The sequence below is a fragment of the Anarhichas minor genome, unplaced genomic scaffold (assembly GCF_050575085.1).
Source record: "Anarhichas minor isolate MPS153535 unplaced genomic scaffold, ASM5057508v1 ptg000028l, whole genome shotgun sequence".
Classification (NCBI taxonomy): domain Eukaryota; kingdom Metazoa; phylum Chordata; class Actinopteri; order Perciformes; family Anarhichadidae; genus Anarhichas; species Anarhichas minor.
The window spans coordinates 7,532,840-7,560,838 of NW_027466474.1; the positions used below are offsets into that span (position 1 = coordinate 7,532,840).

Genomic DNA, 27,999 nt, shown 5'->3' on the forward strand with positions numbered 1-27,999 from the left:
TCTAGATATCAACAATTTGTCTCCGAAATCAAGAAAGAGTGGAACAATGAATGTCTGTTTCTATTCTTAATTTAGAATGTTCTAATGTAACATAATGGTTCAATTGACTACTTGATTCAGCAGCTTGGCAGAGTTGCAAGGCTCCACACACTTTCTTGAGTTTCTAGAAAACACTGCGTGGCCCAGCTTGGGTACCCAGACTGTAGGCAGAGGACCACATACTACACCCTTCATTGTTTCCTTCCCCCTATGCACGTTCTCTCTCTCAATCTCTTCTTCCCATCTTCCTCCCCTCTATCCTGCTGCTGCAATCCAGCTATGTGAAGTCCTTGGAAACAGCCTCTATGAAGTTGGGTGCTGCCATGAGGATGGTGAAGGTGCAAATTATGGAGAAGAGAGAGAATGCCACCAGGCACAGCCGGTCCACCACCGCCGCTGCAAACTTCCACTCGCTGCAGATGACCTCAACCCTGTCCTGGTCCCGGAACCGCTGGGCTATGTACGACACCTCCTCCAAGATGCGCTGGATCTCTGGTGGGGGGATGCCGACTCCCAACCCAGGTCCAACTCCCATCACCAGGCCTCCGACACCACTGCCAACTCCTCCAGATGGCTCAGCCTCATCACTTGGGGAACCATGGGCACGCCCCCCTAGCGCTACCCCGGAGTCGCTAGAAGGCGGGCAGTGTGGGCCTTCTATGGGGTGGTAATTGCCAAAGTAGAGGCTCATGGAGCCGTTGGAGCTGCCTGTGGGGCAAGGTGGGCAGGATGTCTGTGAGAGGGGCATACTGAGGCTTGGAACAGTGGCCATCTCTATAGAGCCGGTGCTGGTGTGGTGCTGGGAGTTGTGACTGTACTTGTAACCAGACCGCTTGCGCTCATGGGCAGGTTGTTTCATACGGAGAAACCAGGCACACCAGTTCAGCAGGACCACCCGAACCTGAAAGGAGAGATGAGCATGAGTTGTGCGCACACACACACACACACACACACACACACAAAATCACTCTCATATAAACATAGGTATTTGTGCTCAATGTTATCAATGACGATAGAGATGATTATCTGATTCAATCTGTTTCAGTCACTCACCCACTTGGGCATCTTGCCTCCATGAGGGTCATGATGGTGAAACTGCAGGACTATAACTGTCACCACCACCGACATCCCTACTATCATCATGGTGCTGGCAAAGTACTGAGCTGCCGAAGACAAAAGAAAAATCCTTTCAGTTTTGCTCAGAGATACGAATAAGGTCGTGCCCCCTCCCTTTAAGCCATGGTCACAGTTAATGAACATGTACTAACAGGTAAAACATTAAGCTTGAATTAATTCCGAAAATAGGTTGATTTCACACTGTAACATGAAAGGAAAGCAAGTCTGATCAATTTAGGCAAGAAGTTACATTGCCATGGGGGAAGATGCACACTTGCACTGAAACGGGAACAAGCAAAAATTGTGACAAAACAGAGAATAGGGGTAAACCAAGTGGAGAGAGAGAGCGAGAGAGGTTCTGGTTCTGGAGGGATGTCTTCACCCACAGCAGGGAGCAGTAAGACAGGAGGGGAGCATTAACTGAACACCGTGCGCTTTCCTAACATGTACACACAAACACACGGACATCTGAGGGCATACCCTCCTATGTCTTGTTTGCTTCGTCCTGACTGCTTCATGGTCAATCACTAATCACTTTGGGTTTACTTTATGGAAAAAGAGTCAGAGGAAGACTGCCTGCAGATAGGATGTACAATAATTTAAAACATAATTATGAGACCTTGGGTCAAAAACCACATTGTTGATTATAACTAAATTTAAATTGAATTAATACTGAACAAAACCAATATATACTGAGCTAAATGGTCTTGAAACAGATAAAACAGGTCTAACTAAATTAACTAAAATGAAATGGACACACTCTGCTTATCTGGTGATTAAGGGCTGATGATAAAAGACATATGGCCTGATTCTGGCAGCACTGTTGAACCCTTGCTTTATATATTTACGGTCAAGCTCAAGCAGCTACAATAACTCACATCCACATTCAGCCACTGTGCTGTAAAGAGACATTAGTCATTTTAACAGGGCTGCTAAAAGTGTCCCAGGTGGCCTTGTGTTGAGGTCAAGGGAAATAAAAAACACAGATGAATTTGCTTTTCTCAGTGAGGCCAGTTATCATTGCATTGATGTAGTGGTGACCATGTGCAGCATGACCAAACCACACTCGCATCAATACACTCATATAATGTACACGTACAATATATTTCCCTTTGACCAAGTGAAACTGATATGAAACATTACATACAGGACTGCAGTTGTAACTCAAAGCATGTTAAAACATTGTCTCACACACACACACACACACACACACGCGCACACACACACACACACACACACACACGAGAAAAAACACATTTATTTTTGGCCTGATGATTTCTCAGCTGAATTAGGAGCGTTAACCAAACTAACATGTCTGCCTCTTCACTTGCCTCACAAAGTCTTTGAGGCCTTCTTTCTGAAATCTTTGGCCCCAAATGCTCTCCCCTCTCTCCATACATTATTTATTCTCCTATCCTCCTTTCCTTCATGCTTCCCCAGTGGAGAATCAAACATATTAAACCTATTAATGGTCCTGACAGCTTTAGTTCTGGCCACCCAATTTACTCAACACCATCCAGGGGCGCTCTGAATGATGTGTAGATGCCCTCAGGCTCCTCAAACCAAAGCTCAGTGAGACACAAAGATGGGTTTTCATATATCATTTTTTCAGTTATCTGCAACGATAACTTCTTAAGCGTGCCGGTGTCACTTCCCCCAGGAAGGAATCACCAGGAGGTGATTCTAAAGTCATGCAAGCTTAAGCATGTTACATGTAGACACAAACACACATTAATATAACCCACCGATGAGAGGAACAGAGTCGGACGTGGCAGGCATGATCTCTGCTACCAGCAGCATGAAGACAGTTAGTGAAAGGAGCACAGTGATGCCTTGAGATATTGAGAGAGAGAGAGAGAGACAGAGACAGAGAACATGAGCATATACATAAGGATGTGATCAGGGTCACTGGTGTATGAAATCATTCCTGTAATTACTTATGTATGGAATCAGTTCCGTTCTCATGACTACAACCATTTATCAGCTGCTGGAATCTCTGTCCAAGGTAGGTTACAGCTCCAGAAATCCCTCAAAAACTGTTTGACTTCGTACCTGGTGACTGCTCATTGAGACGGCTATTCATCAAAACTCACTGGCACCCTTAGACTTGCAAAATAGATTTAATGGCGAGCCTCTTATTTTGAAATTAAATTATTCCAAGGTGATTTGACATGCATGTTGTCACAGCTTGCTATATGATGCATGAAGACAAATATGCATGCACAAGTTTGTGAGTGTGCTTTAATATGTTTATGTTGTGACTGTATTTCTATACTATTGAGTAAAGTACATTTAAATGTTGTATGTTGCTGTTGGTGTTTGAAAACCACATTACTCCAAGTTTCTTTTACTTGCCAAATGCCTGGTACTTAAAAACTTTACGAACATCTTCACCTTCTTTCTACCTTTCTTCCATGGATTAATATTATAGTTTTCAAATGTTTTGCAAAGCAAAGTCCTTTCATTAATAACATGTGTGTTTGTGTATGTTTATGCCTCCCTCACCCAGAGAAATCTTTTCTCCAGAGTCTGCCGGAAGCAGGAAGACCAGCAGGGCCAAACCAGAGATCAGCACGCATGGGATGAGCAAATTGAGGCCATAATATAGCGTCCTGCGGCGCATGGTGACCGTGAATGTCACATCAGGGTAGGGCTCCTTGCAGCAGTCATAGTACAGCTCATTGCGCTTGGCTGGCACACCTAAGAGAGAAGCACAACACACACAGGTCAGGTAGATTTTGTGGACAAATAAAGCCATTCAAGACTTAATAGCTTCTATAATGTGTGTAGACCAGAAAACCAGTGAGAGTAAATATTTTATGGGATGCGCCACTCGGACCAGGCTTGGAACTTTGCTGTGCCTTTATCTTCTCTTTGTATTGTTAGCTGGAATTTTAAGCAAGCTAAGAAAAAAAAGAAGACCAAAAGTCAGATCAGATTTTTGATCGTTGATCTATCTCACCTTGGACTCTAACTCTGGGGATGTGGTGTGCTGCTCTCACATATGGCCTGGCTACACACCTGCCAACATGTCAAACATTCCTGTTGCATGCCATCTGGTGCTGTCTGACACCCATTTTCAGCTAACCAACCGCCCCGGGCCATGTGCTGCTACTTGCTACTTTAAGTTGATATATATATATATAATTCATATTACACATCAAGTACAGCCATCAGGATAGATAGCTGTACTTGCAGCAAAAACAGTGCATCTCTCTTACCCACAAGGTCCCACTCCCCGTTGGGTATGTAGGTGGATGTGTCCACATCCAGCATCTGGAGGTCCAGCAGCCAGCCGTTGTGCGTCCAGGAGCCAAACTTCAAGTCACACTTTTGCATATCGAAGGGGAACCAACGCACGTCAATGTAGCAGGTGCTCTTCAAGATGCCAGGGGGGATGTACTGGCAGTAACCTGATGCATTCACCAGGACATTGGTGTGGAAGGTGGCGTCAAACCGCTCGTCCGCACTGGGGAGAGAATAAGAGAGAGTAATGTGTGTGCGCACCTTCAACATGTTTCATGGCCTTGCTGTGAGCTAAAGATCTATCTTGCTGAAATCTCTTTATTGCCTTTTTAATTGTTTTTGACATCAAGCTGGCAATTACTTTGTTTTATCAATGTGTACTATCATAGAGGAAGACTCATAATAAAATAAGAGAGCGTGCACATTAAGACAAATTACGGAATAAGAAAAGTATTGTGAGGGATACAACATTCATTTAAAAACAGTAACTGAGTCCTGAGGGAACTATTTGTCTGTTTTGCCACTTTATGGCCATTTTTGTGTTTGTATGTTTTTGTGCGCCTGTTTAAGTGTGTCACTCTCTTTGCCGTTTCAGCCTAACCTGCCGCAGCAGGGAGCAGCGAAGTGATACATCTACCAGCCATCTGTGAAAGAACCAACCTGCTGCTGCAGTCCTTCACCCCACATACACACCATTAAAACCCCAGGTAATATCCAGGGTGCAGTGAAATTAAATATGCACTTCTACTGCTAAGCCAAATATGCGGTAACAGAAACTAAATCAGAAGCATGTGGAAAACACCACAGATGCCTCCTTCAACACTCTGCAACTCACAACCTGCTTAGATGATATAATGGCAGGTTGCGTATAAGTAAAGTTTACAATATTTAAAGTTTGAGATGGACTTGGCTTCACCCACTTTCAAACAGCACCAAAAATCAATGAAGCCATTGAATAAGGTAGATCTGTATTCTCTGAAAGTCTCAGGAGTAGCAAACGAAACCTTTGGGAACAGATACTTACAGTAAAGAGAATACCTGAAGACCTACACTTAGACCCACTTCAGCTCTGGCACTCCAGTTGAACTCTAATTAAGAATTAAAAAGTAGCTCCTCTGGTGTCGGTGAGAGTTTGAACTCTCTTGAATAAAGTGCCAGAGGCAAAGTCTGAACTTGGGCAGTGTCTTCCGTTTTGTTTCCCAAAATCCTTTTCATACAAATTGATTCTCCATTGTAGCAACTAGCTGGAAGGAAGTATCTCCCTTCCTCTTCATTGCTACTGTTTTTGTTATAGTACATATATTTTCAGCAGTTGGAAAGAATAGCAAATGTTACTGTAAAGCAGTGCAGAGTTTGTATTCATTACATAAAATGCTCCTAACGTACACAGTAAGTCCTGCGTTTGTCATCGTAGGCCACATAAAAGCCTATTGAAATCCTTGTCACTTTACAATCCACACCAATTCAGAACTCAACTCGTAGATATACAACATGAGGACACGCACAATACACCTATACATGCACACACACACACAAATCAACACACCCACAATGCAATCCCCAGCGAGAGAGAGAACGCCAGTGTGTCTGAAACATCCTGGAAACTCTTTCAGCCCTGACAAAAGAGCATGGCGTGCATCTTAACAGAATTTGTAGATGGACACATTTTACTTGACACTGCCTTTGCTAAAGATTGAGTGATTTACCGTTTTGCGGGGGGTTAAGTGTGGTAATTTATTTCTCTTCTGTGTGTGTTGCTATCAGCTGTGGCTCTTGGTGCTCAGGGGGGGATGTGTGGGTTGGCCAAGGCGGAGCTATGCGATGAATTATTCAAGCTTTGGCCTGACTTCATCTGAAGGTGTGCGCTTTTCCTCCAGTGCTTACATACATTTAGCAAGTCCTGCACTGTGTGTGTGTTGGAGAGGACAGATATTGTACAAGCTGTACAGAACAATACAAGATATTTATAGTATGAATTAGATTTTACATTAATTCCACTTTACTGTAGCTTGCTTCAAGATGGAAACATACTGAAAACAAAATTTCTCATCCAATTAGAAACATTCTTATTATTTACAAAAATATGAATAATAATATTAATTGATGTAAAACTAACTTTTTACAATGTTCACATTTTAACCGTTAAATATGCATACTGCTGGGCAAGTGATAGCCCTGGGAGAACGGGAAGTGGTCGTGTACAACACACACACCCACACACAAGAGAAAGAGTACTGTGGACATGTGAGAGTGGGGCGAGGTGGAAACAGAGACTGACCGACATTGACAATAGTGGCAGTGACAGGTTCCTTCATCATGGGATATGAGTCACCAAAGCTTTCTTCTCACTCACTAAACACCTGCTGCTGCACACACACACACACACACACACACATGACAAAAAGGACGCCACAAAGTCAAGAGTGTTTCTGAGGGAAAAAAACACATACTGTTAAAATATGAAAAATGCACCGATCTTTAAAGCGAGATCTCGCTGCCAGACTAAGAATTAATATGTAATATAACAATATTATGTACATTTTTAAATCATGATTTGACTTACGTGTTTTTTGTTGATTGCAGGGGACGAAAGTGCAACAGGGAGTACTACAGAACACTATTAACACTATTGCCATTTTTCTTTGCAAACATTTCTTTCCTAAACTTTTCAAATCAGAAAGATAAGAAATAAAGAGCTAAAGACTGTGTATTGCTCCATAAGAGAAAGCAAACACCTTCCCTGAAGATGTTAGCACAGTTGAGAGCTACCCACGCAGCAACTCAGGCCAGCAGAGACCTATCCATCCATGTACATTGTGTTATATCCCAGGAACATAGCATTCAACTAACAGCCTCAGGGGATCCTGACACAGGCAGTCAGTTTGACAGCCGTAAGGCTCTGTGGTTAACTAGCTGGCCAAGAAAGATGCAAGAAGAACACAATGTTTCAGATTTACAGTGGGATGTTTACTCCTATAGAGGCAGAGTTCCCATAAAGTACGTCACCCATGACGAATGGATTGCCTATGAACATCTCCATTGTCATCTTCAAGAGGAAGCAGAAGGTTTGGCATCATTCTGTTGGGATTATGGTATGTGACATAATTGTTGTAAAGGTAAATACTTTGTGTCATCAGGCAGTCAATTGTCTCCGAGGCTTCTGGATGCTCACCTTGCACACATGGTGCACAAAATGCACTTTGAAAACATGCATGTGTATATTGTATTTTATTTCCTGAGTATTTATTCATTTAATGGATCGCAGAAGAGTCATCAAATCAGTCCGTCTGTCCATCCATCCAACCAAAAAATCCCTCTGACTGTCCATTTATTCAATTAATTCCCCTTTCATCATTACGGCCTGTCACAATGCTCCGTCTCTGTTGTACAGCTACTGTCCCTTCCTGCAAAATCATGATTCTGTCCGTGGTTTACCTGAGCTGAACGTCCTTCATGTGTCTCATCGATCCCCAGTCAAGTGAGACCATTGACTTTCCCCTCTAATGAGAGAGGAGGTCAACGGCTTACATAGCTGGACATTCTTATACAAACGCGCACACACACACGGCAATTCTTGCTCGCCTGACACACACACAAATGGCAGACGAGCTGGAGTCAGCCGGAGGTTCTCATCAGTGAAGTGGATGAGCTTCATAGCAAACATGCACCTCTGTCTCAGTAGAGGCCACATTCATTTGTCCTTTGTCATAACCTTCTCGTGAATATTATAATATTCAATATCGCTATAAATATGCCAAAATCTTCCATTGATTTTTAGAAGGTTTAGTGTTTATGTTACTTAGTGTGAGCCACGTTGAAATCCATTGGACGTACAGTGTTTTAAACTCTTTGATCTGAATCGGAAGATTCCATCTGTCAATCACAGTACAACAACCTTTATCTTTCACCAAATATGGTGAGTAGGAAAATAATTTCCCCAGGCACTATGCATGGATATGGTTGGAATGGCAAATCCATGACTCACAGTGTAGGTTACCCATGTGTGAAACCTCACTGTGAGACAATATGAGTGAGTGTGAGCACAATATGAGAGCTGTATGAGAGATTTCACACTTGGATAATATGAGCGGAATGACTCATCAAAGTCAACATCACATTTTCATCCCACTCCTCTTTTCTCTGAACGCATTATGACATCTGACCTCAGCACTCTTGAACATCATTAACTTCGTATTAAAACAATATAAATGAATGGAGGGATTTATGACCAGGTCTCGTCTGTGCTGCATGCTAATAAACCTAAAGGCATCTGCTATTCAACACAGTAAGACTAGCGTGTTATTGGCTGCGCACTGATGGCCCGCAGTGTAATGATGCATGTTGTGCCACTGCGGTCTGTAATTGTGTGACAGCTTGTATGTATGTGGACGTGCGTCTGTTTGCAACTTGTGTGCATGTGAGTGCACAGATACTGAATGTGTATTTGTGACATGAGAGCTTAGTTAAGTGCGTGTTTGTGTGTGTTCTCAGCAGTGATCCATATTATTGCTGAAAACTGTAAATGTTCATCTCTCCTAAGGCTTATAAGCTTGGCTGTAAACTGAATCTTCTCCTTCAGCTTCACTTCAATGTTTATCATTTCTAACATCAAAGAGGTAGGCAATAGTCTTTTACTGAAAAACTTTTTTCTCAATTGCCCAAACTGAGACATACATGTATGGCTGTTCTCAACAAGTTACAATGAATACATTTCTGTTTTCAATCCTGTCTTCTAAAAATGGCATTTATATACAACTCATTTGCATTAACAAATAGGAAACAGAATGCTGATCACATTATATACACTGAGGAAACGTGGACATAATCTGTAAACTGTTTGCTGTGATATGCTGAGTTTCTAGGGATTGTCATGTAATTTAGTTCAGATATTTATTATTTTCAGAGGACAAATCCAAATGACTTTCCCCCGACTTTTCCTCTTGCACCAGAAGCAGATCAAAGAGTTCGTTTATCCAGGGAAATATCTCAAAATCGGCTCAATGGATTGGCACATGATGTACAGACATTCACGTTTCCCCTGAGGATGATCTGTAACTCTGTTGACCCCCTTACTCAGCTAGACCCATCCTTTGATCAAAGATTTACTGGAGAATTACATTTACACCAGCTTCATCTGTACATTGTGTTAAGTGCCAAATAGCAAATATTTTAGATTAAATAAAGGCATGTTAGCATCTTCATTGTCAGAGGTTTAGCATGCTGACATTCAATACGGGAAGCACAGCCCCACAGAGCCGCTAGCACGGCAGTTCTGTTTAGTATTTAACCAAAATAATCAACTTTTCCTGTCTTAACCAAATGCTTTCAAAGCCCAAACCTAACAACATGTGGGACGCAGGACATAAACTCCAGTCGCCAAAGTCAAAGTCCTTTGCTATGTACATCAAACCAAGCAGCAGAGTACAGAAAACAGGGCTGCTGTTTTCCTGTGTGATTTAGCAGAGTAACAAGCAGCATACGGGAAGGCAGGAGTCAGAGTAACATGCTGACAACTTGACAGACAGAGAGAAGTAGCTGGGGTGATTTATAAAAGGGAGTCGGTGAAGGCTGGGAACGATGAAAAAAAATATTGAGAGAAAGAGTTGATTGAATAGAGTGAATTATAGTGAGACAGTGAGTTATGAAAGAGAGACGGAGGGAGACTCAAAAAATGAGATGAGAAGAGAGATGGTAAGACGGGATGCATGATGGAGGTAGAGAGGGAGGAGTAGAGGCAGAGGGTAAAAGGCAGAGGGAGCAGAGAGATTAGGATGGGTAATCCTGGCAGGTCTGAAAGCTGAGCTTTTAAAATTTGGGTTAATGCCCCCAAACCTTTGTTTTGTCCTTGTATTCCCTATCATGTGCATGTGTGTGTGTTTGAGTGTGTGTACTGGGGGAGATATGGCAATGAGGAAAAACATCTGAGGCTCTTCTCTCCATCCACTAAGTAACATCAACGAAGACCGACTGCAAAGCTCTCAACCTCAGTCAAGTTTTCTGCTTCACAAGCTTCTCCACACATTTTATCTGTGTAATTAAATCCCTCTGTGCGATTGAACCCCAGCATCACTCCCCCCCCCCCGACTCTCAGACTCGATCATCCGTCTCTCACTCAAGCATGCAAACGCAATGCAATTAGTTGTTTTGGAGAAAAACAACTGGCCTACATTTCTAATTGACTTGGGGAGCCTCACAAAGAAGCGTGAAGAACAGTGGATACAGCTTGAACTGAATCAAAAAATGCAATGAGCTCGCTCAACTTTAATTAATATGTGGTCTTTGCCCTCAGCCTGTATGTTGCCTTAAATCTTAAAAAACAACAATGTACTGTACGTCTCAATGTAAAGCAGCATTTTGACAGCAATAGCTCTTTACCAGCGTTCATTTCATGACATTAGTATCATAATTGTTAACAAGGAAGTCCAAATCAAATCATGAATGAGATCGACAGACTTTGTCAGCCACTACACTGCATCGTATCGTAGGAAGACATAGACAGTTGTTCTGTCAATGGGAGGTGATGGAAGGAGTGAAACATCACTTCCAAAAAGTTATATTTTCAATAAAGCAAATAAATTGTCAAAACGGTTGATTTTTAATACACCTTCTTTCTTTGTTAAAGAAAAGCTATTCATTGGGAAAAATCTAAAATAAGTTAAACAAAAATAAATACAATGGAGCAAGTGAAAATATATAAGACTTCTTGAAATAAGATGTAAGATAAAACAAAATAATCCTTCATTAGTCCCACAGCGGGGACATTTGCAGTTTAATATTTAGGCCTTTCAAGATAAAAATTTATTTTCAAAAAAAACTAATTTTGAGGAATGTCTTATCGGTATTTGGAAGTGTTGTGTTGTGCATTGTCAAAAAACAATTCCATATATCTCACTGGAATGTTACTTGACTTATCTTGACTACTAAGTAGACAAATATACAACTTGGTAGGATTTTGCGTTTTTGCAGTGTTGGAGAACGTTTTCATCATAGTAATAAGAATTAAGTAGATTTTAGATTTATCATGTTTCTCTGTTGCCTGTGTCCCTGAGTGTTGTGTTTGATTGTTCATCACATTGGCTTAAAGTAACCCTGATACGGCTTTAGTTTGTGGAGATTAAAGACAGATTTCAATAAAATTGCAGCGCTAAGGATTAAATTAATATTTCAATCACTCAAACACACTTACCCACAAATAAAAACAGAGAGAAAACATGCCATCTCTGACAGGTGTGTTTATCTGCGGCACTGGCTGGTGGATTACAACACCTATTTTAAATTTGAGGAGAAAAAAATAAAAATAAATACTTTTTCAACTTGTCATAACAACCAGCAATAACAGATTCCTTTTGGCCACCTGGGGGCAGTGGAAATTAAATTTTCTTCATGGAAACATGTTCTCCCCTTTTAAGTTCATATGATGAACTTGTTGACAAACAGTTGCAGACCTTAACATTAATTTAGAGTCATGTTTTATTCCCCTGGTGAATGTAACACCCATATTCACTCTGTTTTTGGTCTCTACCAACTCCTGCGGGACATACTTAGCTGCTAAATGCTCTACTATGTTTACCAGCTAGTCAATAACTGTGTCTGACTGCTGTTTGTTGTTTAGCAGGCAGTATACAGAGTTTTTTAACAAAAAGCTGAAAAAACTATGAGAGTGGTGTGAAGTAAGGAAAACAGTGAAGCTGCTGCCAGACAGCTAAACAATGAGCTGAAACTCACAATAAAGCTCCATAAAGCCGATTGAAGCTGCAGATTCAGGTGATAGTTTTCTGTAGGTCCATCATTTAAAGCTACCCCTTTCATTGTCATTTGATTGATTGGTATTATGAATGTATTGCTGCTTTAAGGAAGGTGGTGATGAGCAGGAGAAAGCAGCTCTGACCTGTTGTAAAGGAGGATGTCAGGGGTCCATATCTGGTCTGAAGGGAATCGCAGGTTCTGGACACCGGGGTAGTTTTCTTGATTCCAGCTCAGGTAGATGTCTGTCCAGTACTGAGACAGAGAGACAGAGACATTTTCACTAGACCTTACATTTTTTTGAAATGGGTGCAATAACTCTCATACTCTGCAAAAAAAACAAACATTATGTCCAGTGGTTAGTTCAATTAATCTTATTGACCTTTTACAAGAAAGTTGTACATTCAATAGAAATAAGAGCTGCATCTTGCCAAGAAGCGAAATTAAACTCAAGGGGTAGAATGATTCTTGCAGTCTTAGTTTCCCCAATTAAAAACAGCCACTCTGAAGTTATCAAGGAATGGAAAGAAACAGGTTATTCCTGCAGGCATACACCTAAAGGCTTAAATAATGTAACAGTCTATTACCATTCACAGCCAACGAGCTAGATTATTAGTCTACTAAATGCACTGAAAAATGCAACACTGTTGGAGAACAAAGTAGGGATGGTTCTGCTCTCTGCATTTTGAAATCTTGTTATTTATTTCGGGCCACCCCGTCTCCCCAAACATCAAGTCGAGATGTCTGCTGCACTTAACAGTGGGAACCAAGCAAACCGTGTCCTACTTGAAACTGTTGCACAGACTAATTTGGCTTGAGGCTGTGAAACTGTCAGTGGAATGTTTAGCTTGTTGGCATTAAGTCCAGTAACTATCAAGTTGGCTGCCACTTAAATATGCTGCGCTCTTCCTCTTCTTTTCTCATTTTGTGCTTGACAATTTAACGTTGTCTTGAGTATGCTGGTGCCAGCATTGAACATGGACACACACACAGACACACACACACACGCACACACCAACAACTGATGGCTGAGTTCCAGCATTGAGTGTTGTGTGAAAATGTGAGTGCTGAATATAATTGCAGATAACTAAAACATACTTGGATGGATAAGCTAGTGCCTACTAATACTGGGTAGAAAGTGAATATTGCATTATAAATGATGCTTTTAGACTGTGGGCAAGTTCAAAGACTCAATCCAGGAAATGAATTGTATCTCTGGACATGCATGGTTAAAATGTTATATCATCAACAAGCACTTAATGTAGTGGCACTAGTAATCTGAAAAACACAGTAATAGTGTACTACAATTAGAAATCGAATTAAAGCACATTAAATTGATGGTGACGTGCCCTTCTTAAACTTTGACTCACCAGCTGCAGCCAGGCGTTGGTCATCAGCACTTGGTTCTTTTCATCCTGAGAACAGAAAAAAAGAAGAGAATATATTTATTTTTTGTTTGTAAAAAAAAAGAAAAGAAAACCAGGCCAATCCATATTTAATATAGTGGAAAGGGGCTTTGTCATCAGTGCAGTTGCTTTGCATCTCCAAAGAAGAACAAACCAGTCTATGTAAAATTGTGTAAAAGCTGTTCTTATGTAAGCAAGTTTAGTTCTGTTGAATAGTTTCACTGTGCAGTCATCTGTCAATTACTCAACCCTTTTAAAACTAAAGTACAGTAGGTCTGAATGGATTCAAATAATGGGGATGGACTGTAAAATGCCAGGCTGGCTCCACAAGAAAAAAAAATTCTAATCATGTTCACAGAAAAAAATCCCATCACAAAAAAATGCTCTGTGTTTCTTTTCTGGACTCCCTGGCTCATCTGTGTCCTTTTGTTTATTTAATTAAGGTGGAAACACTTAACAATGCTCTATTAATGTGGTGAGTTAAGGGGTTATTGTCTGGTTATGTATTATCTTAAAAGCACCATTGCAAACACGCCAATGATTAAAAGGTATAAACCATAAAGAGGAACAATGGCAAACAAAAAAAACAGGAATTAAAAAACGTAAATAAAGTATTATCAAATGTTATTATAACAATAAGTAATTAATGTTAATTTCTGCTTTTAAATCCTTAAATCCAAAATAAAGACGATAAAGCTGAAAAATAAAGGTGGGAAGAATGCAGGTTGAACCCTTTGTCTTTATTCGACAACGTCAGAAATGTTTTAAAAGTGTACTTAACAGCATTTGGGAAATTGTGTTGCTAATATTCTAGCTGCAACGTGAAATTAGCATTTCTACAAGCCTTAGAATTTCAGCTTCATGTACAGAGAGGAAAAGTCAGGACAGGAATGCCTGCATGGCAGAAAGGAATGCTGAAAGGGATCAGACAATTTTCCATTTTTTAACACAATGCATCCGTTTATTCATTTGTATTTCTCCCTCTATTTTTCCTATTTCTAAGGTTGGAGTTGACAGTGTGGGCACATATGGCAAACCCTTCTATGAAGTCTTTTATGAAAGCAGATGACTCAGATGATCGAGCAAAAGCCACAGCTGAAAGTAATAATTGGAAATGTGTCTCTCTTCAGAGATTTCAAATTCCATAGTGGTTTGTGTGTGTGTGTGTGTGTGTGTGTGTGTGTGTGTGTGTGTTTGTAATTGAGCATATTCGGTTTACTTGTTATCTATAGATGCGGGTGAAGGTATTTTTTGATTCTATAACCTCTCCACATTATTACTGATGTCTTTTCATCAATACATCGTTCTTGACGTTTATCTTGTGCTTCAACATGAACGTATTTGTATGTGTTATACGACTCTCCGTATGGGCAACCGTATGTAGAAACACCTGGAACCTGACCTAGAAACACACGGACCAGTCAGTCAACATTGTTTACTTTATAGCCGATGAATTAATGAGTTGAATGAACATCGTGTTCCCATTACAACTGAACACGTTAAAGTGCACTAGCACACTTCTGGGTCTCAGCACATCGGTTAGTGCCACATGATTGAAGCAATCCCCCATACCGAGACAAGCTTTTCTCAGATTGACACAAATATTTATCAAATTAGCAGCTTGTCTGGAGGCTACAGGGAAGAATACAAGCTATCTGCTAAGAGATGGGCTGAAAGGTGTTTTATGTGGACATAGAAAGGTGTCTCAGTCCCTCTGGAAAGGTTGAATGAGCATCATTGCTGTGTTCCAGACATTTAGTTTACCCTATCTACGCATCTAAGCTGCTGGCTAAGCATAAGTGCCTTGCTAAAAGTGTCAGTGAAAACAGTAAAGTTCTGTTATTTTACTCAATACCATATTTTTCCCACCACTCCGAGGACATGCCAATGGCTTCTGCCCCATCCCCCTCTTAACAATACAATGGCCACGTAACTACAGTTTGTAAATGAGGTTACTTGTCCACTTGACTTGTCTCCGTTAGACGCTCTAGAGAATCTGATTAAAACACAATTACACTCACAAATGACATTTAACATGATAACCCTTCCCCAAAGTGTCTCCTGTCTGTGGAAAGGCTAAATGAAAAATGTACATGCAGCCTGCAAAGTGACTTGCAAGTTTTTGGTCCTCTCTGGTGGTTAATGAGTCGAGAATTCATCTGAAGGCTTCCTGCTACTATGAGCAGAAGTTTAACGATTTGAAAAGTCATTAAAGATAGTAGACCTGGATTGATTTCTGGGGCACAGGCTGAAGGGAGGAAGGAATGGTGATTTTCATGCATTGGGAATGTGCCGGAGTGTCAAACTCAGGTAGACACAAAACACACACGGGAAAATAGCCCGTAGGGAGAATTTGACGCTTCTTATCTACAACCTAGACAACATGAGGAGATATGGAGGGGAGAGTAGATAAGCAGCGCTAATGCCTCTCTCTGCAACTAATCTTTAGGCTCTAAACACTTCAGACAGAAAAGCGGGCATCCAGACAGAAAAAAGCACCGGGGAGTGTTGTTTAAAGGAGCAGGAAGTCCCGTTTGAGCAACACATTAATGCTTTTAAACGGCTTATTAGACGCCAACACACTGCTTACATACACACAGACTTTTACGACTCAAGAGAGGTGTCACGGTGGCAACTAGTTTACTTTTCATCGCTAGGATTGGGAGGTAAACAGCACATATGGCATTCACGCTACAAAATGATCTACCAGATAATAACTGTGCTTGCATGCGTTTGATTGGCCGTCACAGTGTCACGATGCCTTGCAGCAAAAGTTGAGCAGGAGTCCCATGTGTTGGCACTCCCGCCGCATCGACGGGCCCTGCTGCTAGCCATGTGTTATTTCATGCAGGGTTACTGGCGGTCTGCACGATGCAATAACCACACACTGCTTCAGTGGAGCAGCAAAAAACAACTACGCTCAGCCAGCTTCGCCTCGATGAATAAAGATTAAAAACAATGGAAGATTGTGTCATAAGAGGAATTAAGATAATTACAATCTGTCAGAACGGATATGCGGGGGCATCAGATCCATGGAAAAGAGACAGCAAACTGGTTTGTATTCCTGGATTTAAAATTCAGCATAGGAAAATGCAATCATGGTGTACAATCTTTTATTCAAATCGGCTCAAGCCATACGTATGTCAGTAAATGGTAAAGTTGCAGCCTGGGATGATGTAAAGTCTCTCAGAATGTGACGCTCAGCTAATTAATAAGTGTAAATGATGCAAGTCACCAGATAGCGGTACACTTCCACTTCAGCTTTCCATTAAACTACACACCCAACAAAACACAAACTTCATATCTTGTCACACTTCCTACATTCTACACTGCCCAAATGAAACACCATGCCACACACACACACACACAGAGTAGAAAGTGAATGTGTCTCCCTCACCACGTCTATGATCTGCAGCAGTGTGAGCCCCAGCTCCACTAGAATGGCGGCTGAGTCATTGACCACAGGTCTCTCCAGTCGGTTGTAGTTAGCCAGCAGCTCCTTGTACAACCTCCTCTGATATTCTCCCTGCAGGGATCCTGGAGGAAACAAAAGAAACATGATTTGTCGGAGGATCATTTCGAATGCAAAGCATCTGCATTAAAAGTTGTTCAAAACTAAGCACCAACATTTGAGCAAAGCAGTTCATTCTTGACCTTAGGTGAAAGTTTGTGTGACAGAATAAAATCAACTTGAAGGTCCCTTCTCCCGATAAAAGTATTAAGTGGTTCTTTGACATTATTTTGTCACACATAACCACCAGCAGTTGCCACATATTTCAGACTTGAAGGTGCACTCCTCCATCGACGACAGTTTCTGAAGGTCACTCCTTGATTTACAGACGCAGGGGGAGCAGTCTTCTTATTTGCATTTAAACTGTAAATCCTGTGCTGGATTAATGAGGTTTCAGGGCAGGATTTTGAGTTTTTTGGCTCGGGCTATCCCTTTCCTGCAAATTATACTTTGGAACATATTCCTGTGTACTGCGCCTGATTTCTAATCTAGAAAGTAGCTTCAATGGCCTTCCTCACCTTTTACCCTTCCTTTGCTGGCACCAGCCTGCAGCCAGATTATAATTTACCTGGCAGAGTTTCAAACACACTGCCACATACTTTACCTAATCAGTTCATTCAGATTGCGCCAATCTGTCCCCGATTCCTACCGTTCTTCCTGTAATCTTGGTGTGAACACTGTAAGGTAGGTCTGTTGTTGAGCTGAGAGATTTGATGAATAAAGAATACTGTAGATTTAAACATGCGCCAACGTCGGCATGTACATCCACAGACTGTAACGCACACAAGAGTGGCAGGGCTGTGAGTTGATGTAGTCTTAAGGTCCAGGGTGATTACAATGATGCGTTTGTTGGCCCGACTGTCATCACCGTTATTGATCCTCTCTACCTCACCTTCCACACACATTTCACACTGCTCATTTGTCCCAAAATAACAGACAGACACAGACATACAAACACCTACATGCACATACACAAACACGATCAGACCACACTGTTAATGACCTTGGAGTCAGTGATCTCACTATAGTGCAATTTACAAAAAAAGACAAAAGTGCAACAAAGTGAAAATATCCTTTTACAAAAATCCTTCATAATAACAAGTCATTTGCGGTAGTCTCATAATCAGTCGTCACTACTCATCGGCTCATGTGTTCACACTGCAGGTACAAAATCACTTTTTGTCCTTGTTATGATGTATGTTTTGATCGGTTTTAATGATTGGGGGCTGCAGCGTCAAAGCAAAGACCGTTCAAAATATCCAACTATGAGAGAGTGGATTTGCATAACAACACATGTGCACATGGAGGTAAATTCAGAGGAAATATTTTCAGACTGGTGTCTGAATATAATCCGTTTATGGTCACACCGATGAACACAGTGGTAATTTCCTACACTGAAAAATGATGGAAGCAAGCTAAACAGAACAAGAGAAAGAACAAAGACAGAATATAAGGGACAAACGAGTGGTGTGGATGAGAATTAAGGAGAAAGTATTACAGAGAAGTAGAGGAGCGAGCACTACAGCCCTGCAAAGCTGTGAAGAGGACCGTGTTGATTGGCCCATTAAGGCTGTAATGAGGAGAGTTATGGCAGCACTGAGCCCGAGGTCAGAGACAAAGACGCTACGAGAAGCTGCTCAGCACAGCGGAATCCGTTTCGCTGCTCCACCCTGCCACACATACTGATTAATACATCAGACTGTACTATCCTCTCTATTGATGCATCCGTGTATCCATCTTCCAGACACCTTATGTGGAAGTTGGATTGACGGATCCATGGCTTTCCTGCAGACACATTCAAACACATGCACACTCACAGACATAGATACAGACACACCGTATTTTTTTTTTTTTGTCTCTGTCTGTACGCATGTTTGTTTGGACACCCCATGCAAGTGCTCTAATGGCTGATGGCTTCTGCGAAAACACAATCTCAAGAAATCAATACACAGCACCACAAAGTCATAAATCTGTCCATCTGTGCACAATGTAATTTGCGTACGCACATGCACTCAAATTTAACTACAGCCTCATCTACCGCCGCTATCCTGCCAACCTCCTTCTGGTGTCTCTCCTGGGTTTGATTACTGTGAATTGTGAACTGAGGTCCAAAGAAACTCAACAAAACTAATAAAGTCAGTGGAAAAGAATTGAAAGCTCCGTCTCCGGTAGTTTCATAAAACCGTGTTCAGAAGTAATTAAATAATCAAATACAATAAACCACTGTGCCAACCTAAACCCACAAACAAACGTGTGCAGCGTACACCAGGGATGAAGCGATACATTTATTCATCACACTAATGAAGTTCATATGAGAAGCTGGCAAGAAGACGCCGCTTCCCAAACCCAGCGAGAGGCTTCATCAAACAAACTCCAGCAGAGGGAGGGAATGAGAGTGGGGGGGGGGGGGGGGGGGGGGTAGAGGGAGTAGGGGAGCGTCAAGATTTGCCATTTGTTCAGCACTCCCTTTATTTATCTCCCTCTTCAGCATCCTCAACCTTTTATTTGTTTCCCAGAGCGGATGAAAGAAAGTCATTTTGTCAAGAAGACTCTTAAAAGCCTTATTTATCCTAATGTTATCTTTTAAACAAATATATGTTTTGTTTCAGATGGATTGAGGCCACTTACACAGCACAGTGTCACAGATCTTATCGATGCGTTTTGTTCAATACAGAAGTGCGATGTGTTGCACAAAAAAAATAAAGTGCCCTTTAAATACAACCCCCTGTCTTAAAATGGTTTGTGGTCAGGCACATTGTGGGCACATTGCTATCTTGAGGCAGCAGAAAGCGATTGCGCCATTGACCAACAAAAACCTGATTTAATGTCAAAGGCTCAGTATTATCCTTCTATTTAAAGAGCACATTATTCAGATAGTAAGATACGTCTACAGAGACGGGCTCATGCATGCTCTCTAGTTGTTTTACACACACACACACATGGACACACACACACGGACACGCACGGACACGCAGCAGCGCTCCTCTTCAGTTAAATAGACGGCGGAGGCAGAGGGTCCAACGGCCGAGGATCCCATACATGCCCCTTCCCTTCCTACACAAAATGTGACGGCACCATTAATTCAGCACCCTGTAAATGGACAGCGACAAATAGTAAGCGGATTGCCCATCTAATCAGTAAACAGTAGAAACTCATCAATAGAAGACAATTCTAGGGCTGTAACGAATAGTTGTCATTTCCATTCTAAATACACGTTTATTTTATATTTTTTTGCTATTCATTCTGTTTAAACCTGGTATTTCTTTACAGTTGCAGACAAAGATAGGTCTACACTAGAGCTAGATTCCAGTGGTGGCTCACTGGTTTAGCACACTAATGTCAGTCCTGAGCTCCAGGATGTCTGCACATAAAATTTGTTCTAATTTAATAAGCAGAGCCAGACTGCTTCTGCGCACATAAGGGACCCCAAGGGCATCGACACCCAAGGGGACATTTTATGTCAGCTCCGCAGAACCCCAACAAAATGTTAATACATTTCACTCATTCACAAGGTCTCCTTTGAGACCAAGTTCATTTTCTTTTTGAGTACGTTTTTCACGAGATCAACATTTATCAGAACAATATTGGATGCGAGAGCTAATCTCGCAGATTCTTGTGAAAGAGAATCAAGAGGAAATGAAAAATGTGGGACTCATAGAAATGTAAATTTGGTCTGCACATCCATTTGTGCTGTGTGGGGGTGAAACAAAGTGTCCAAGAATTCGTCACCCTGCCTTTCAGTCAGTCCAAACCGGGAGAGGCTCCAGCCCCTGATGTAAAGTTTTAGAGCGATTCAAATACAAGGACAGAAATTATGTTGTGGGTGTTCTTGGAATGAGACCCACCATTTTGTATCGGATTGGGAGGCCCACATTAGGAACATCAGGACAGAGAAATGGTTGGAAAAACTGATATTGACAACAACGGTCTCTACTGAGTCAGGAAGGGACAGCAGCCACGAAGAGAAATAAAGGATAATCGTGCTTAGCATCAGCGAAAAAGAAACATTTCCATAGTGTGTGCAAGGTAAGAGGAATATCAAATTTCTGACACATTGCGGGTCTGTCGAAATGCGAGAGACGGGAAGAAGAGTAGAAGACTGCTGAAGATTGCTATTGTATTCAAGACGGTTGTATACCAGCTTTATATTTCAAGCTAAAAAAGTTCACTGAGAGTGAAAGCTAATTCCATTTATTGCCAATCAACTAAAGGTCAAACTTCTGGCTTTTTTCTCAACAGCATCTTAGTCTTCATCAAAGGGCGATAGCTCCAGAAAAAAGCTACTTGTAGTAAGTGGACCTTAAATTAAGATTTTTATCAAACTACTATTTGAAACAGAGCAAACGCAACACACTTAGGAAACAGTGAGGTGCATTTGAAAGCTCCTGAAAAGTTTCTGCTTGTATAACAAATCTGGAATTTTTTAACTTGGGCGTTAACTTTGTTAAGTTTATTCATCTTGTGTCTACTTTTTCAGAATTGTACAGTCAGATCTCTCAACATTAGCTTCAACACAATGCACTGAGATGGGTGGATTTGACACCGTTTTTAGTGTAATGTGCAAATATAAATAATTATAAAAGGGGAAAATCAGAAGCACATTGTTCCAATCCTTCCTCCTCTCACTCCCTCTCAAGCTTCCCACCTCTAATCCCAACTATTTACATTCTCTTTCCTTCTCATGTAAAATCCACTCCAATCTTTGGAATACCCCACTCCTTTACTATTCTACTGCCGTTTTCATTCTTCTCTATTTTGAATGAACCTCTCTCCTTCTATCAGTGCCTTTATCCCTTTACAAGCCTTTCCAAATCTTATGATATCCCCTCTTTTGATCCGCCTCTCTATATATATATATATATATGTCTCTCTCTTGTTACCTCTATTCCTCCTTTTCAGTCTCTCCGTCTTGTCCTGAATTGACTTGTTTTTTGAGCTTTTGTTCTTATCTGCAATGAATGAGCGCATTCTAGAGCCGATTAGGTTGTGAGGAAACTAACAAAGAGCTGGAAATTAATTTATGGTCATAATCAGTGCTGTCACCAACTATTGAGCATCATGTGCAAACAAATGGCTGGATTTTGTTAGAAAGCCCCTCAAGGTGAGGGCAAGTGAGGCCAAAGAAACCGGAAGAAGGTGAACTTTGTTCCACAACTGATTGTGTGAACTGTGAAGCCACAAATATAAGTTTTTGTTCGAGGTGGCATCTGAAAATCGAGAACCGTGCAAATACACTCATGCACCCAATTATTCTCTCTCACACACACACACACACACACACACACACACACACACACACACACACACACACACACACACACACACACACACACACACACACACACACACACACACACACACACACACACACACACACACACACACACACACCTCACAGACACACACTCCCCAAAGAACAAAAAATAATCATGAAAGCCATTTTAGGTGGAGCACTATGTGGCCACCTCTTACATCAGGGTGTTTTAGTGCCCATGATGGGCTCAGCTAAACCCATGCAGGATGAGTGACTGTCCAACACACACACACAGACTTTCAACTGGTAGAATGAAAGTACGCAGAGCTTCCCTCGTCTCTTCCTGCCATGATACTATGTAGATTAGGTAATCTATTATCATGTCAGACGGGATTTCAGCACTATTATGTCTCTTTGCTGCTTACTGCAGGTTCCAAAAAGTGACAATACAGATGCTTATATCTGGTTTCAGATACTGTTTTGCCTGCTAGACAGACTCTGTACGCAGGGTTAACATGGGACCTCTAGTCATACCTGAAGTTCCCAATGATGTTGAATGAATCCTGATGTAAAAACAGCGAGAACACTACAGAGCTGTGGTGACAAAAGGGTCGGGATGATAAGACCAGAAGTAAGTTTGTAGCATTCTGGGAGATGAATTGGCAGAAATAAATTATAATATTCATAGCTACGTTTTCGTTTGTATATAATCACCTGAAACTAAGAATTATTGTGTTTGGGTTAGCTTAGAATGAGCCCTTTATATCTACAAAGGGGGTGTTCTTCTTCACGGAGTCCGCCATATTGCACTGCCATGTTTCTACAGTAGCCCAGAAAGGACAAACTAAACACTGGATCTAGATAGAGCCTTTCTTGTTACATGAAGGCTACCAAAGTTTTTGAACACGCTTTTGAAAGTGCGGTGACGTGTGCCGCAAAACCGTACTCACCGCCAGCCCCCATCTGACATTTAATGCTCCTAAAGTAGTGCTATAAGGGTTAAGGATGGCCTCTGAGCGAAGCAGAACACCAATAAACACCATTTGGCACTTGACGGCTCACGTTACCGCAGTCTTGGAAAGGTAGGAGTGAGAAGAGGGGTATTCATTTGGTTGCAATATGCAACCACACCAAATCCTACACTCTGTACCTTTTTTTTAGGTTTGGCCCAGTACTAACATAGAAAGAATACATTGTGAAAAAAAAACTATTATTTCGAGTAATCTTGTTTGGTAAATGTGGTAAACATGCTTGTTAAATCTTAAAAATTGATGTAAAGAGCCAAGTCTATTATCTGGTCTGGAACATAACAGGGCTCTGATCCCAGAATGCTCTGGGACAGAAGGACTAGAGTTATGAACCTGGTGGATGAATAGCGCCGCACAAAGAAACCGCTGACAGACCGCCACTCCCTGAGGGCCTGGACAGTCAACACCACGACAAATGCTCCACAGCTAAAGCCATTCTGATGCAAATATCTTGTGTTAGTGTTTGTGTGAGAGTGTATGGGAGAAACAGAAAGAGAAAAATAAATAGCACTGCATATACACAATACAATGGTGATATGGAAGGAGCGAAATGATTAAAGCCAAGCTCCCACAATACATGTAGTTTGTCTGAAGCAGTTCCATCTGCCAAATTAAAATGTGTGTGTTTGTGTGCGTGTGTGAAAAGTGCCTTGTCTTATATTCATGATTGTGAGAAACAAAACAAGAGGATACTTGCATTGGCTCCATTGTTACTGTACATGGATTTGTATAAGTATGCATTCACACATGTCTGCCTCTGAAACTAACCAAGTGTACAGCAAATCAAATTAAGGTCACTTCTACATTGGCAATGGTCTAGCACCTCGTTATTTCACTATTAATCATTTGGCAAAGGAAAGAGTCCAGATGTTCAGCAGCTTTAAACCTGCATCTTAACCCAGGTGGCTAGCTCATTGCCTAACCTGTTTAATAACACAGACAGAGAGACGGGGAGAGATGGAGAGAGCGAGACAGAGACATGAGAGATGAGAGTTGGGAACAAAAGGCAGGAAAATGAGGGAGACAGATTGTAAAGGAAGGGCAGGGAGGAGAAAGATGATGTAGAGAGAGGTGAAAACGAAATGGAGGTAAGGGAAAAGCCGGGGCATCCATGGGTCCTTAATTAAAATGCTCTGAAAGTACTGAAGAGCCGTGAAGAAAATCCCTTTAATCATGTTATACAGCTTTCTAATGATGCCTAGTTTTGAACGTTTAAACTTCAGACACAAGTTTCAGAGTTGTAATTACACAAGAGCTAAAACTTTAGTGTAGCATCAGTTTGTTCATTTAAATGTGTGCACCAAATAATTTGCTCAACATGCATGTTGACTATGATATTAATACAGGACAGATTTAACATATCAAACATGTCCATCAATTATTCTCTGCCCTTTCATATATGATGAGGGCCTAATCTAGGCGTTCATTTGCTATGTTCATGCTGTGCTGCTTTGTCTTCTATACAATTCTATTTGGCAATATAAAAAGACTCAAATCTGAAACCTGCAACCACTAAAATAGACAAAAAGGAGAGAAAGGGGCAGCATGTCATTGTCAAGAAGTAATGTACAAAATCAGTAATGAAGAGGAGTAAATGGGGTGTAAATGGGGTGTAAATGGGGCATCATGTGTGTGCTTGAAGCACACACATGATGCTTAAAGCATGATGCTTAATGCTTAAAGCAACTGACGAGTCACAGGCCCATCCATTAGCACAACATCTCCCAGCATCACGTGACAATCTACAGTGGTGAGCCGGGGTCACAGCGTATGGTGTTGTGTGTTAATGGAGTTTTGGATGGATGGCTTCATACATGAGATTTATAATCTATGGTCGAAGGCTCAGAGCTCTAAAACCACTGGAGCTTTAATCCTAATCCAGGAGCTAAAACCTTCGTTGTGTTGCAACCCTGAGGGCGTGGCTACCACATCTACACTTCTACGCCATGTTGAGCACAATCTAACATGCCTTGCATATCTTTCTAGAACTAAAACTGTTTCAAGAAAGCTCCAAACTTTATTAGGAACTGTCACTGTATATATGTAAGTTTAAGGTATCCATACACAGTTACCGTTTTAAACTTTTGAGGCATAACAAGCATTGTAGCGGTGTCAGTGAATGAGCAGCAGCACTTACCATACTTTAACACATGACTGAAATGCTGAACAAGGGCATACAAAGATGGTTTAACATAAACTTTGTGATTAAAGATCTTAGAGTCTGGGGAAGTAGTAGGTATTGCTGACCGTGGAAAAAATAAGAGGCAAGCAGACTGTGTCTGCAAGAGAAAAAGAGAATAAGCAGAAGACGCCGAGGGAGATGAGGCGTTGCATTGAAATCAAGCAGATATTATTACAACATCTGTGCCAGGCAACTTCACTCTTACCAGCGAGGGTCAGGAAAATAAATGAATTGGACGGTATATGTGTTGTGTTTTTGCTGCACCTGAATACGGGGCGGTTTAGTCTTTTACATTTAGTTTTGACCAAAATAAAAAATGTTCACCGCCCGAGGAGTAAACTCAAGTCTAATTCACTCCATCCTCTGTCTGCACAGCTGTTTGCAGACCAAGACGTCACAAAGTCATGCTTCTATTTCAAGGGAACTGAATTGTCCTATCTTGCCTCTTTTTCATATTGTCTTGTGTTTCCCTTGACAGATTAAAGCTGCTTATCAATGGTCCAGTGAATGTAAACATGCTCTGCTTACAAGCGGCTAACTGGTTCTTTAATCCCCACGCCAAAAATCTCATTTGACTGGCCATGACATCCACTGTTAAAAAAAACAAAAAAAAAAAACAAAATACTCTTCCCGTCATTTCCATTGTTCCTGCAGCAAATTATTTAAAAGAAAGTTAATTTAAAGCTGCTAAATACAAAAGTGTGAGTATTTCTACTAGGGATGCACCAATCCGACTTTTCCAATAGCGATAGCTGAGCTTTGGGTATTGGCCGATACCGAGTACCGATCCGATACCAGTGTTTAATCAATAAACTGTATTCCTCACTGTGTGAAGTGTCTCACCTGTGTGTGTAAAACTCACTCGAGTCGGGAAGCTTAACGGAACACACATATTTGATTGGCTGAGTAGCATCACCTGATGTGATTTACAACACATGTGATTGGTCGGTGTGTTTCCTGGACCGCTCAACGAGTGTTATAGAAGAAGCGCTCCATCAAAATTTCATAATTCTCAGATATAACGGCGTCTGGGTTCGGAGTCAGACTGCGGTCTGCCTATTAGTGACCCCTGGTCTATTGTCACCGATACTTGATCCAGTTATCTGAGACAGTATTGTACCAGTATCTCTAATTTCTATTGACTCTCAACGGCTCTCATAATGACGACGGCTGAGCCGGTGGCTCGCAGCTTAACGAAGCTAACAGTGCTAATAGTAAAAACTACAGCAAAAGTTAATAAAAAACTACGATTTTTAGACTCAGTACTAAATTATAGGACTTGTGTAGCTTTATATAAGTGTTTTGCAGCACCTTTACAACTTTCAAAGCAGACAAGACACATTGTCCCACCATGAGACAGCAACACTGTCCATGAAAGACATTGCAGGCCTCCTGTCAAGGGTTAGCATGTAATACGTTCTTTTATCTCTCCCTTCAGTTATTGATATTCAAGCCATTCCTCCTGCTCCTCCTCCTCCTCCTCCTCGTTCCCAACACGTTGACCAGTGACTGGATCGGTACAATGAACCGAAGAAATTGGAAGGCTGCAGTTTTGATGTTTGCGCATGGTGTGCACACGAATAGTGTATGCACATAAACATGCATAGAGGGTTTGAAGACATATCTTCAGCAAAGCCGGTCACAGACCAACAAGCAAACAACCCAGATGTTACAGCTGATGATGCTGATGGGATGGAGCTTAGGAGAGAATTACAGTCATGCATGTACATCTAATTGCACAACAATGACGAAAAAAATTTAAAAAAAACTCTTAGTGTAATAAATCACCCTTTTACAAATGTTTAGAAGTGTACCTTTGTGAGGAGACCAAACTGAAATAGATTTAGGGTGCAGAAAGAGGTGGATTTTGTATGATGAATGAATTCACATTTGTCATACAAAGATTCAGAAAGCAGTGTTTTGGTGACACCATAAAATAAATTATTGCAATTCTTTGGGCTTTTCTATCACTGCCATCCCAGTAAATGCAAACTCTGTTTTGTTTGATGTGAGCATAAAAAAAAAAAAGGTTTGATTGATTGGCTCCAATTGGGCTTTCATTTTTGTTGTTTCTGAAGCACAATAACAAATTGCCTGATCGTCAAATTCTTCCAACAAAGACCACACCAAAGGCCATTAGTCCCTTTAGGAACAACGGATAAAGATCAATATAGATTCACTTCTGGATTATCCAAACACATGCTGAACCCCCGACGATTTAATGATTTTTCTAAATCAAAATCATTAATGTCTTCGTCTTCTTTAACTGAGGCTCGTGCACTTACTGAAGGAAGTGCTTTAAAAGAGAAACAAACTAAAAATGTAATCACTTTTCCCCAAACCTACCTTTGAAAAGCATGGCCGCGCAAATATAAAATCCAACCGAACATGGTCCCCAAAACTTCATCCTGGCACCGCTCTGTGGACTCCGCCGGCCCCCGGCAGCGAGCTCTCGGTGTCGGCTAGACAGGGAA

General features: G+C 41.3%; 1 protein-coding gene across 1 annotated transcript; it reads right to left on the bottom strand.

Moving 5' to 3' along the window:
- Window positions 1-316: 316 nt before the first annotated feature.
- LOC142963162 (neuronal acetylcholine receptor subunit alpha-7-like) lies at window positions 317-27,932 on the bottom strand. The gene is made up of 9 exons (XM_076103877.1): window positions 27,872-27,932; window positions 16,948-17,087; window positions 13,515-13,559; window positions 12,290-12,399; window positions 4,377-4,624; window positions 3,661-3,855; window positions 2,901-2,987; window positions 1,093-1,202; window positions 317-940 (listed from the first exon to the last, which is right to left on the bottom strand). Exons 1-9 carry the CDS (start codon window positions 27,930-27,932, stop codon window positions 317-319), a joined length of 1,620 nt encoding a protein of 539 aa, XP_075959992.1.
- Between the last annotated feature and the right edge of the window lie 67 nt (window positions 27,933-27,999).

Excerpts from the sequence above, each read along its gene's own strand:
- LOC142963162 (XM_076103877.1), bottom strand. The coding sequence starts at position 27,932 with ATGAAGTTTTGGGGACCATGTTCGGTTGGATTTTATATTTGCGCGGCC. Across the intron at positions 13,560-16,947 it reads TGCTGCAGATCATAGACGTG|GATGAAAAGAACCAAGTGCT; the intron begins GTGAGGGAGACA and ends TTCTGTTCTCAG. Across the intron at positions 12,400-13,514 it reads CCAACGCCTGGCTGCAGCTG|TACTGGACAGACATCTACCT; the intron begins GTGAGTCAAAGT and ends TCTCTGTCTCAG.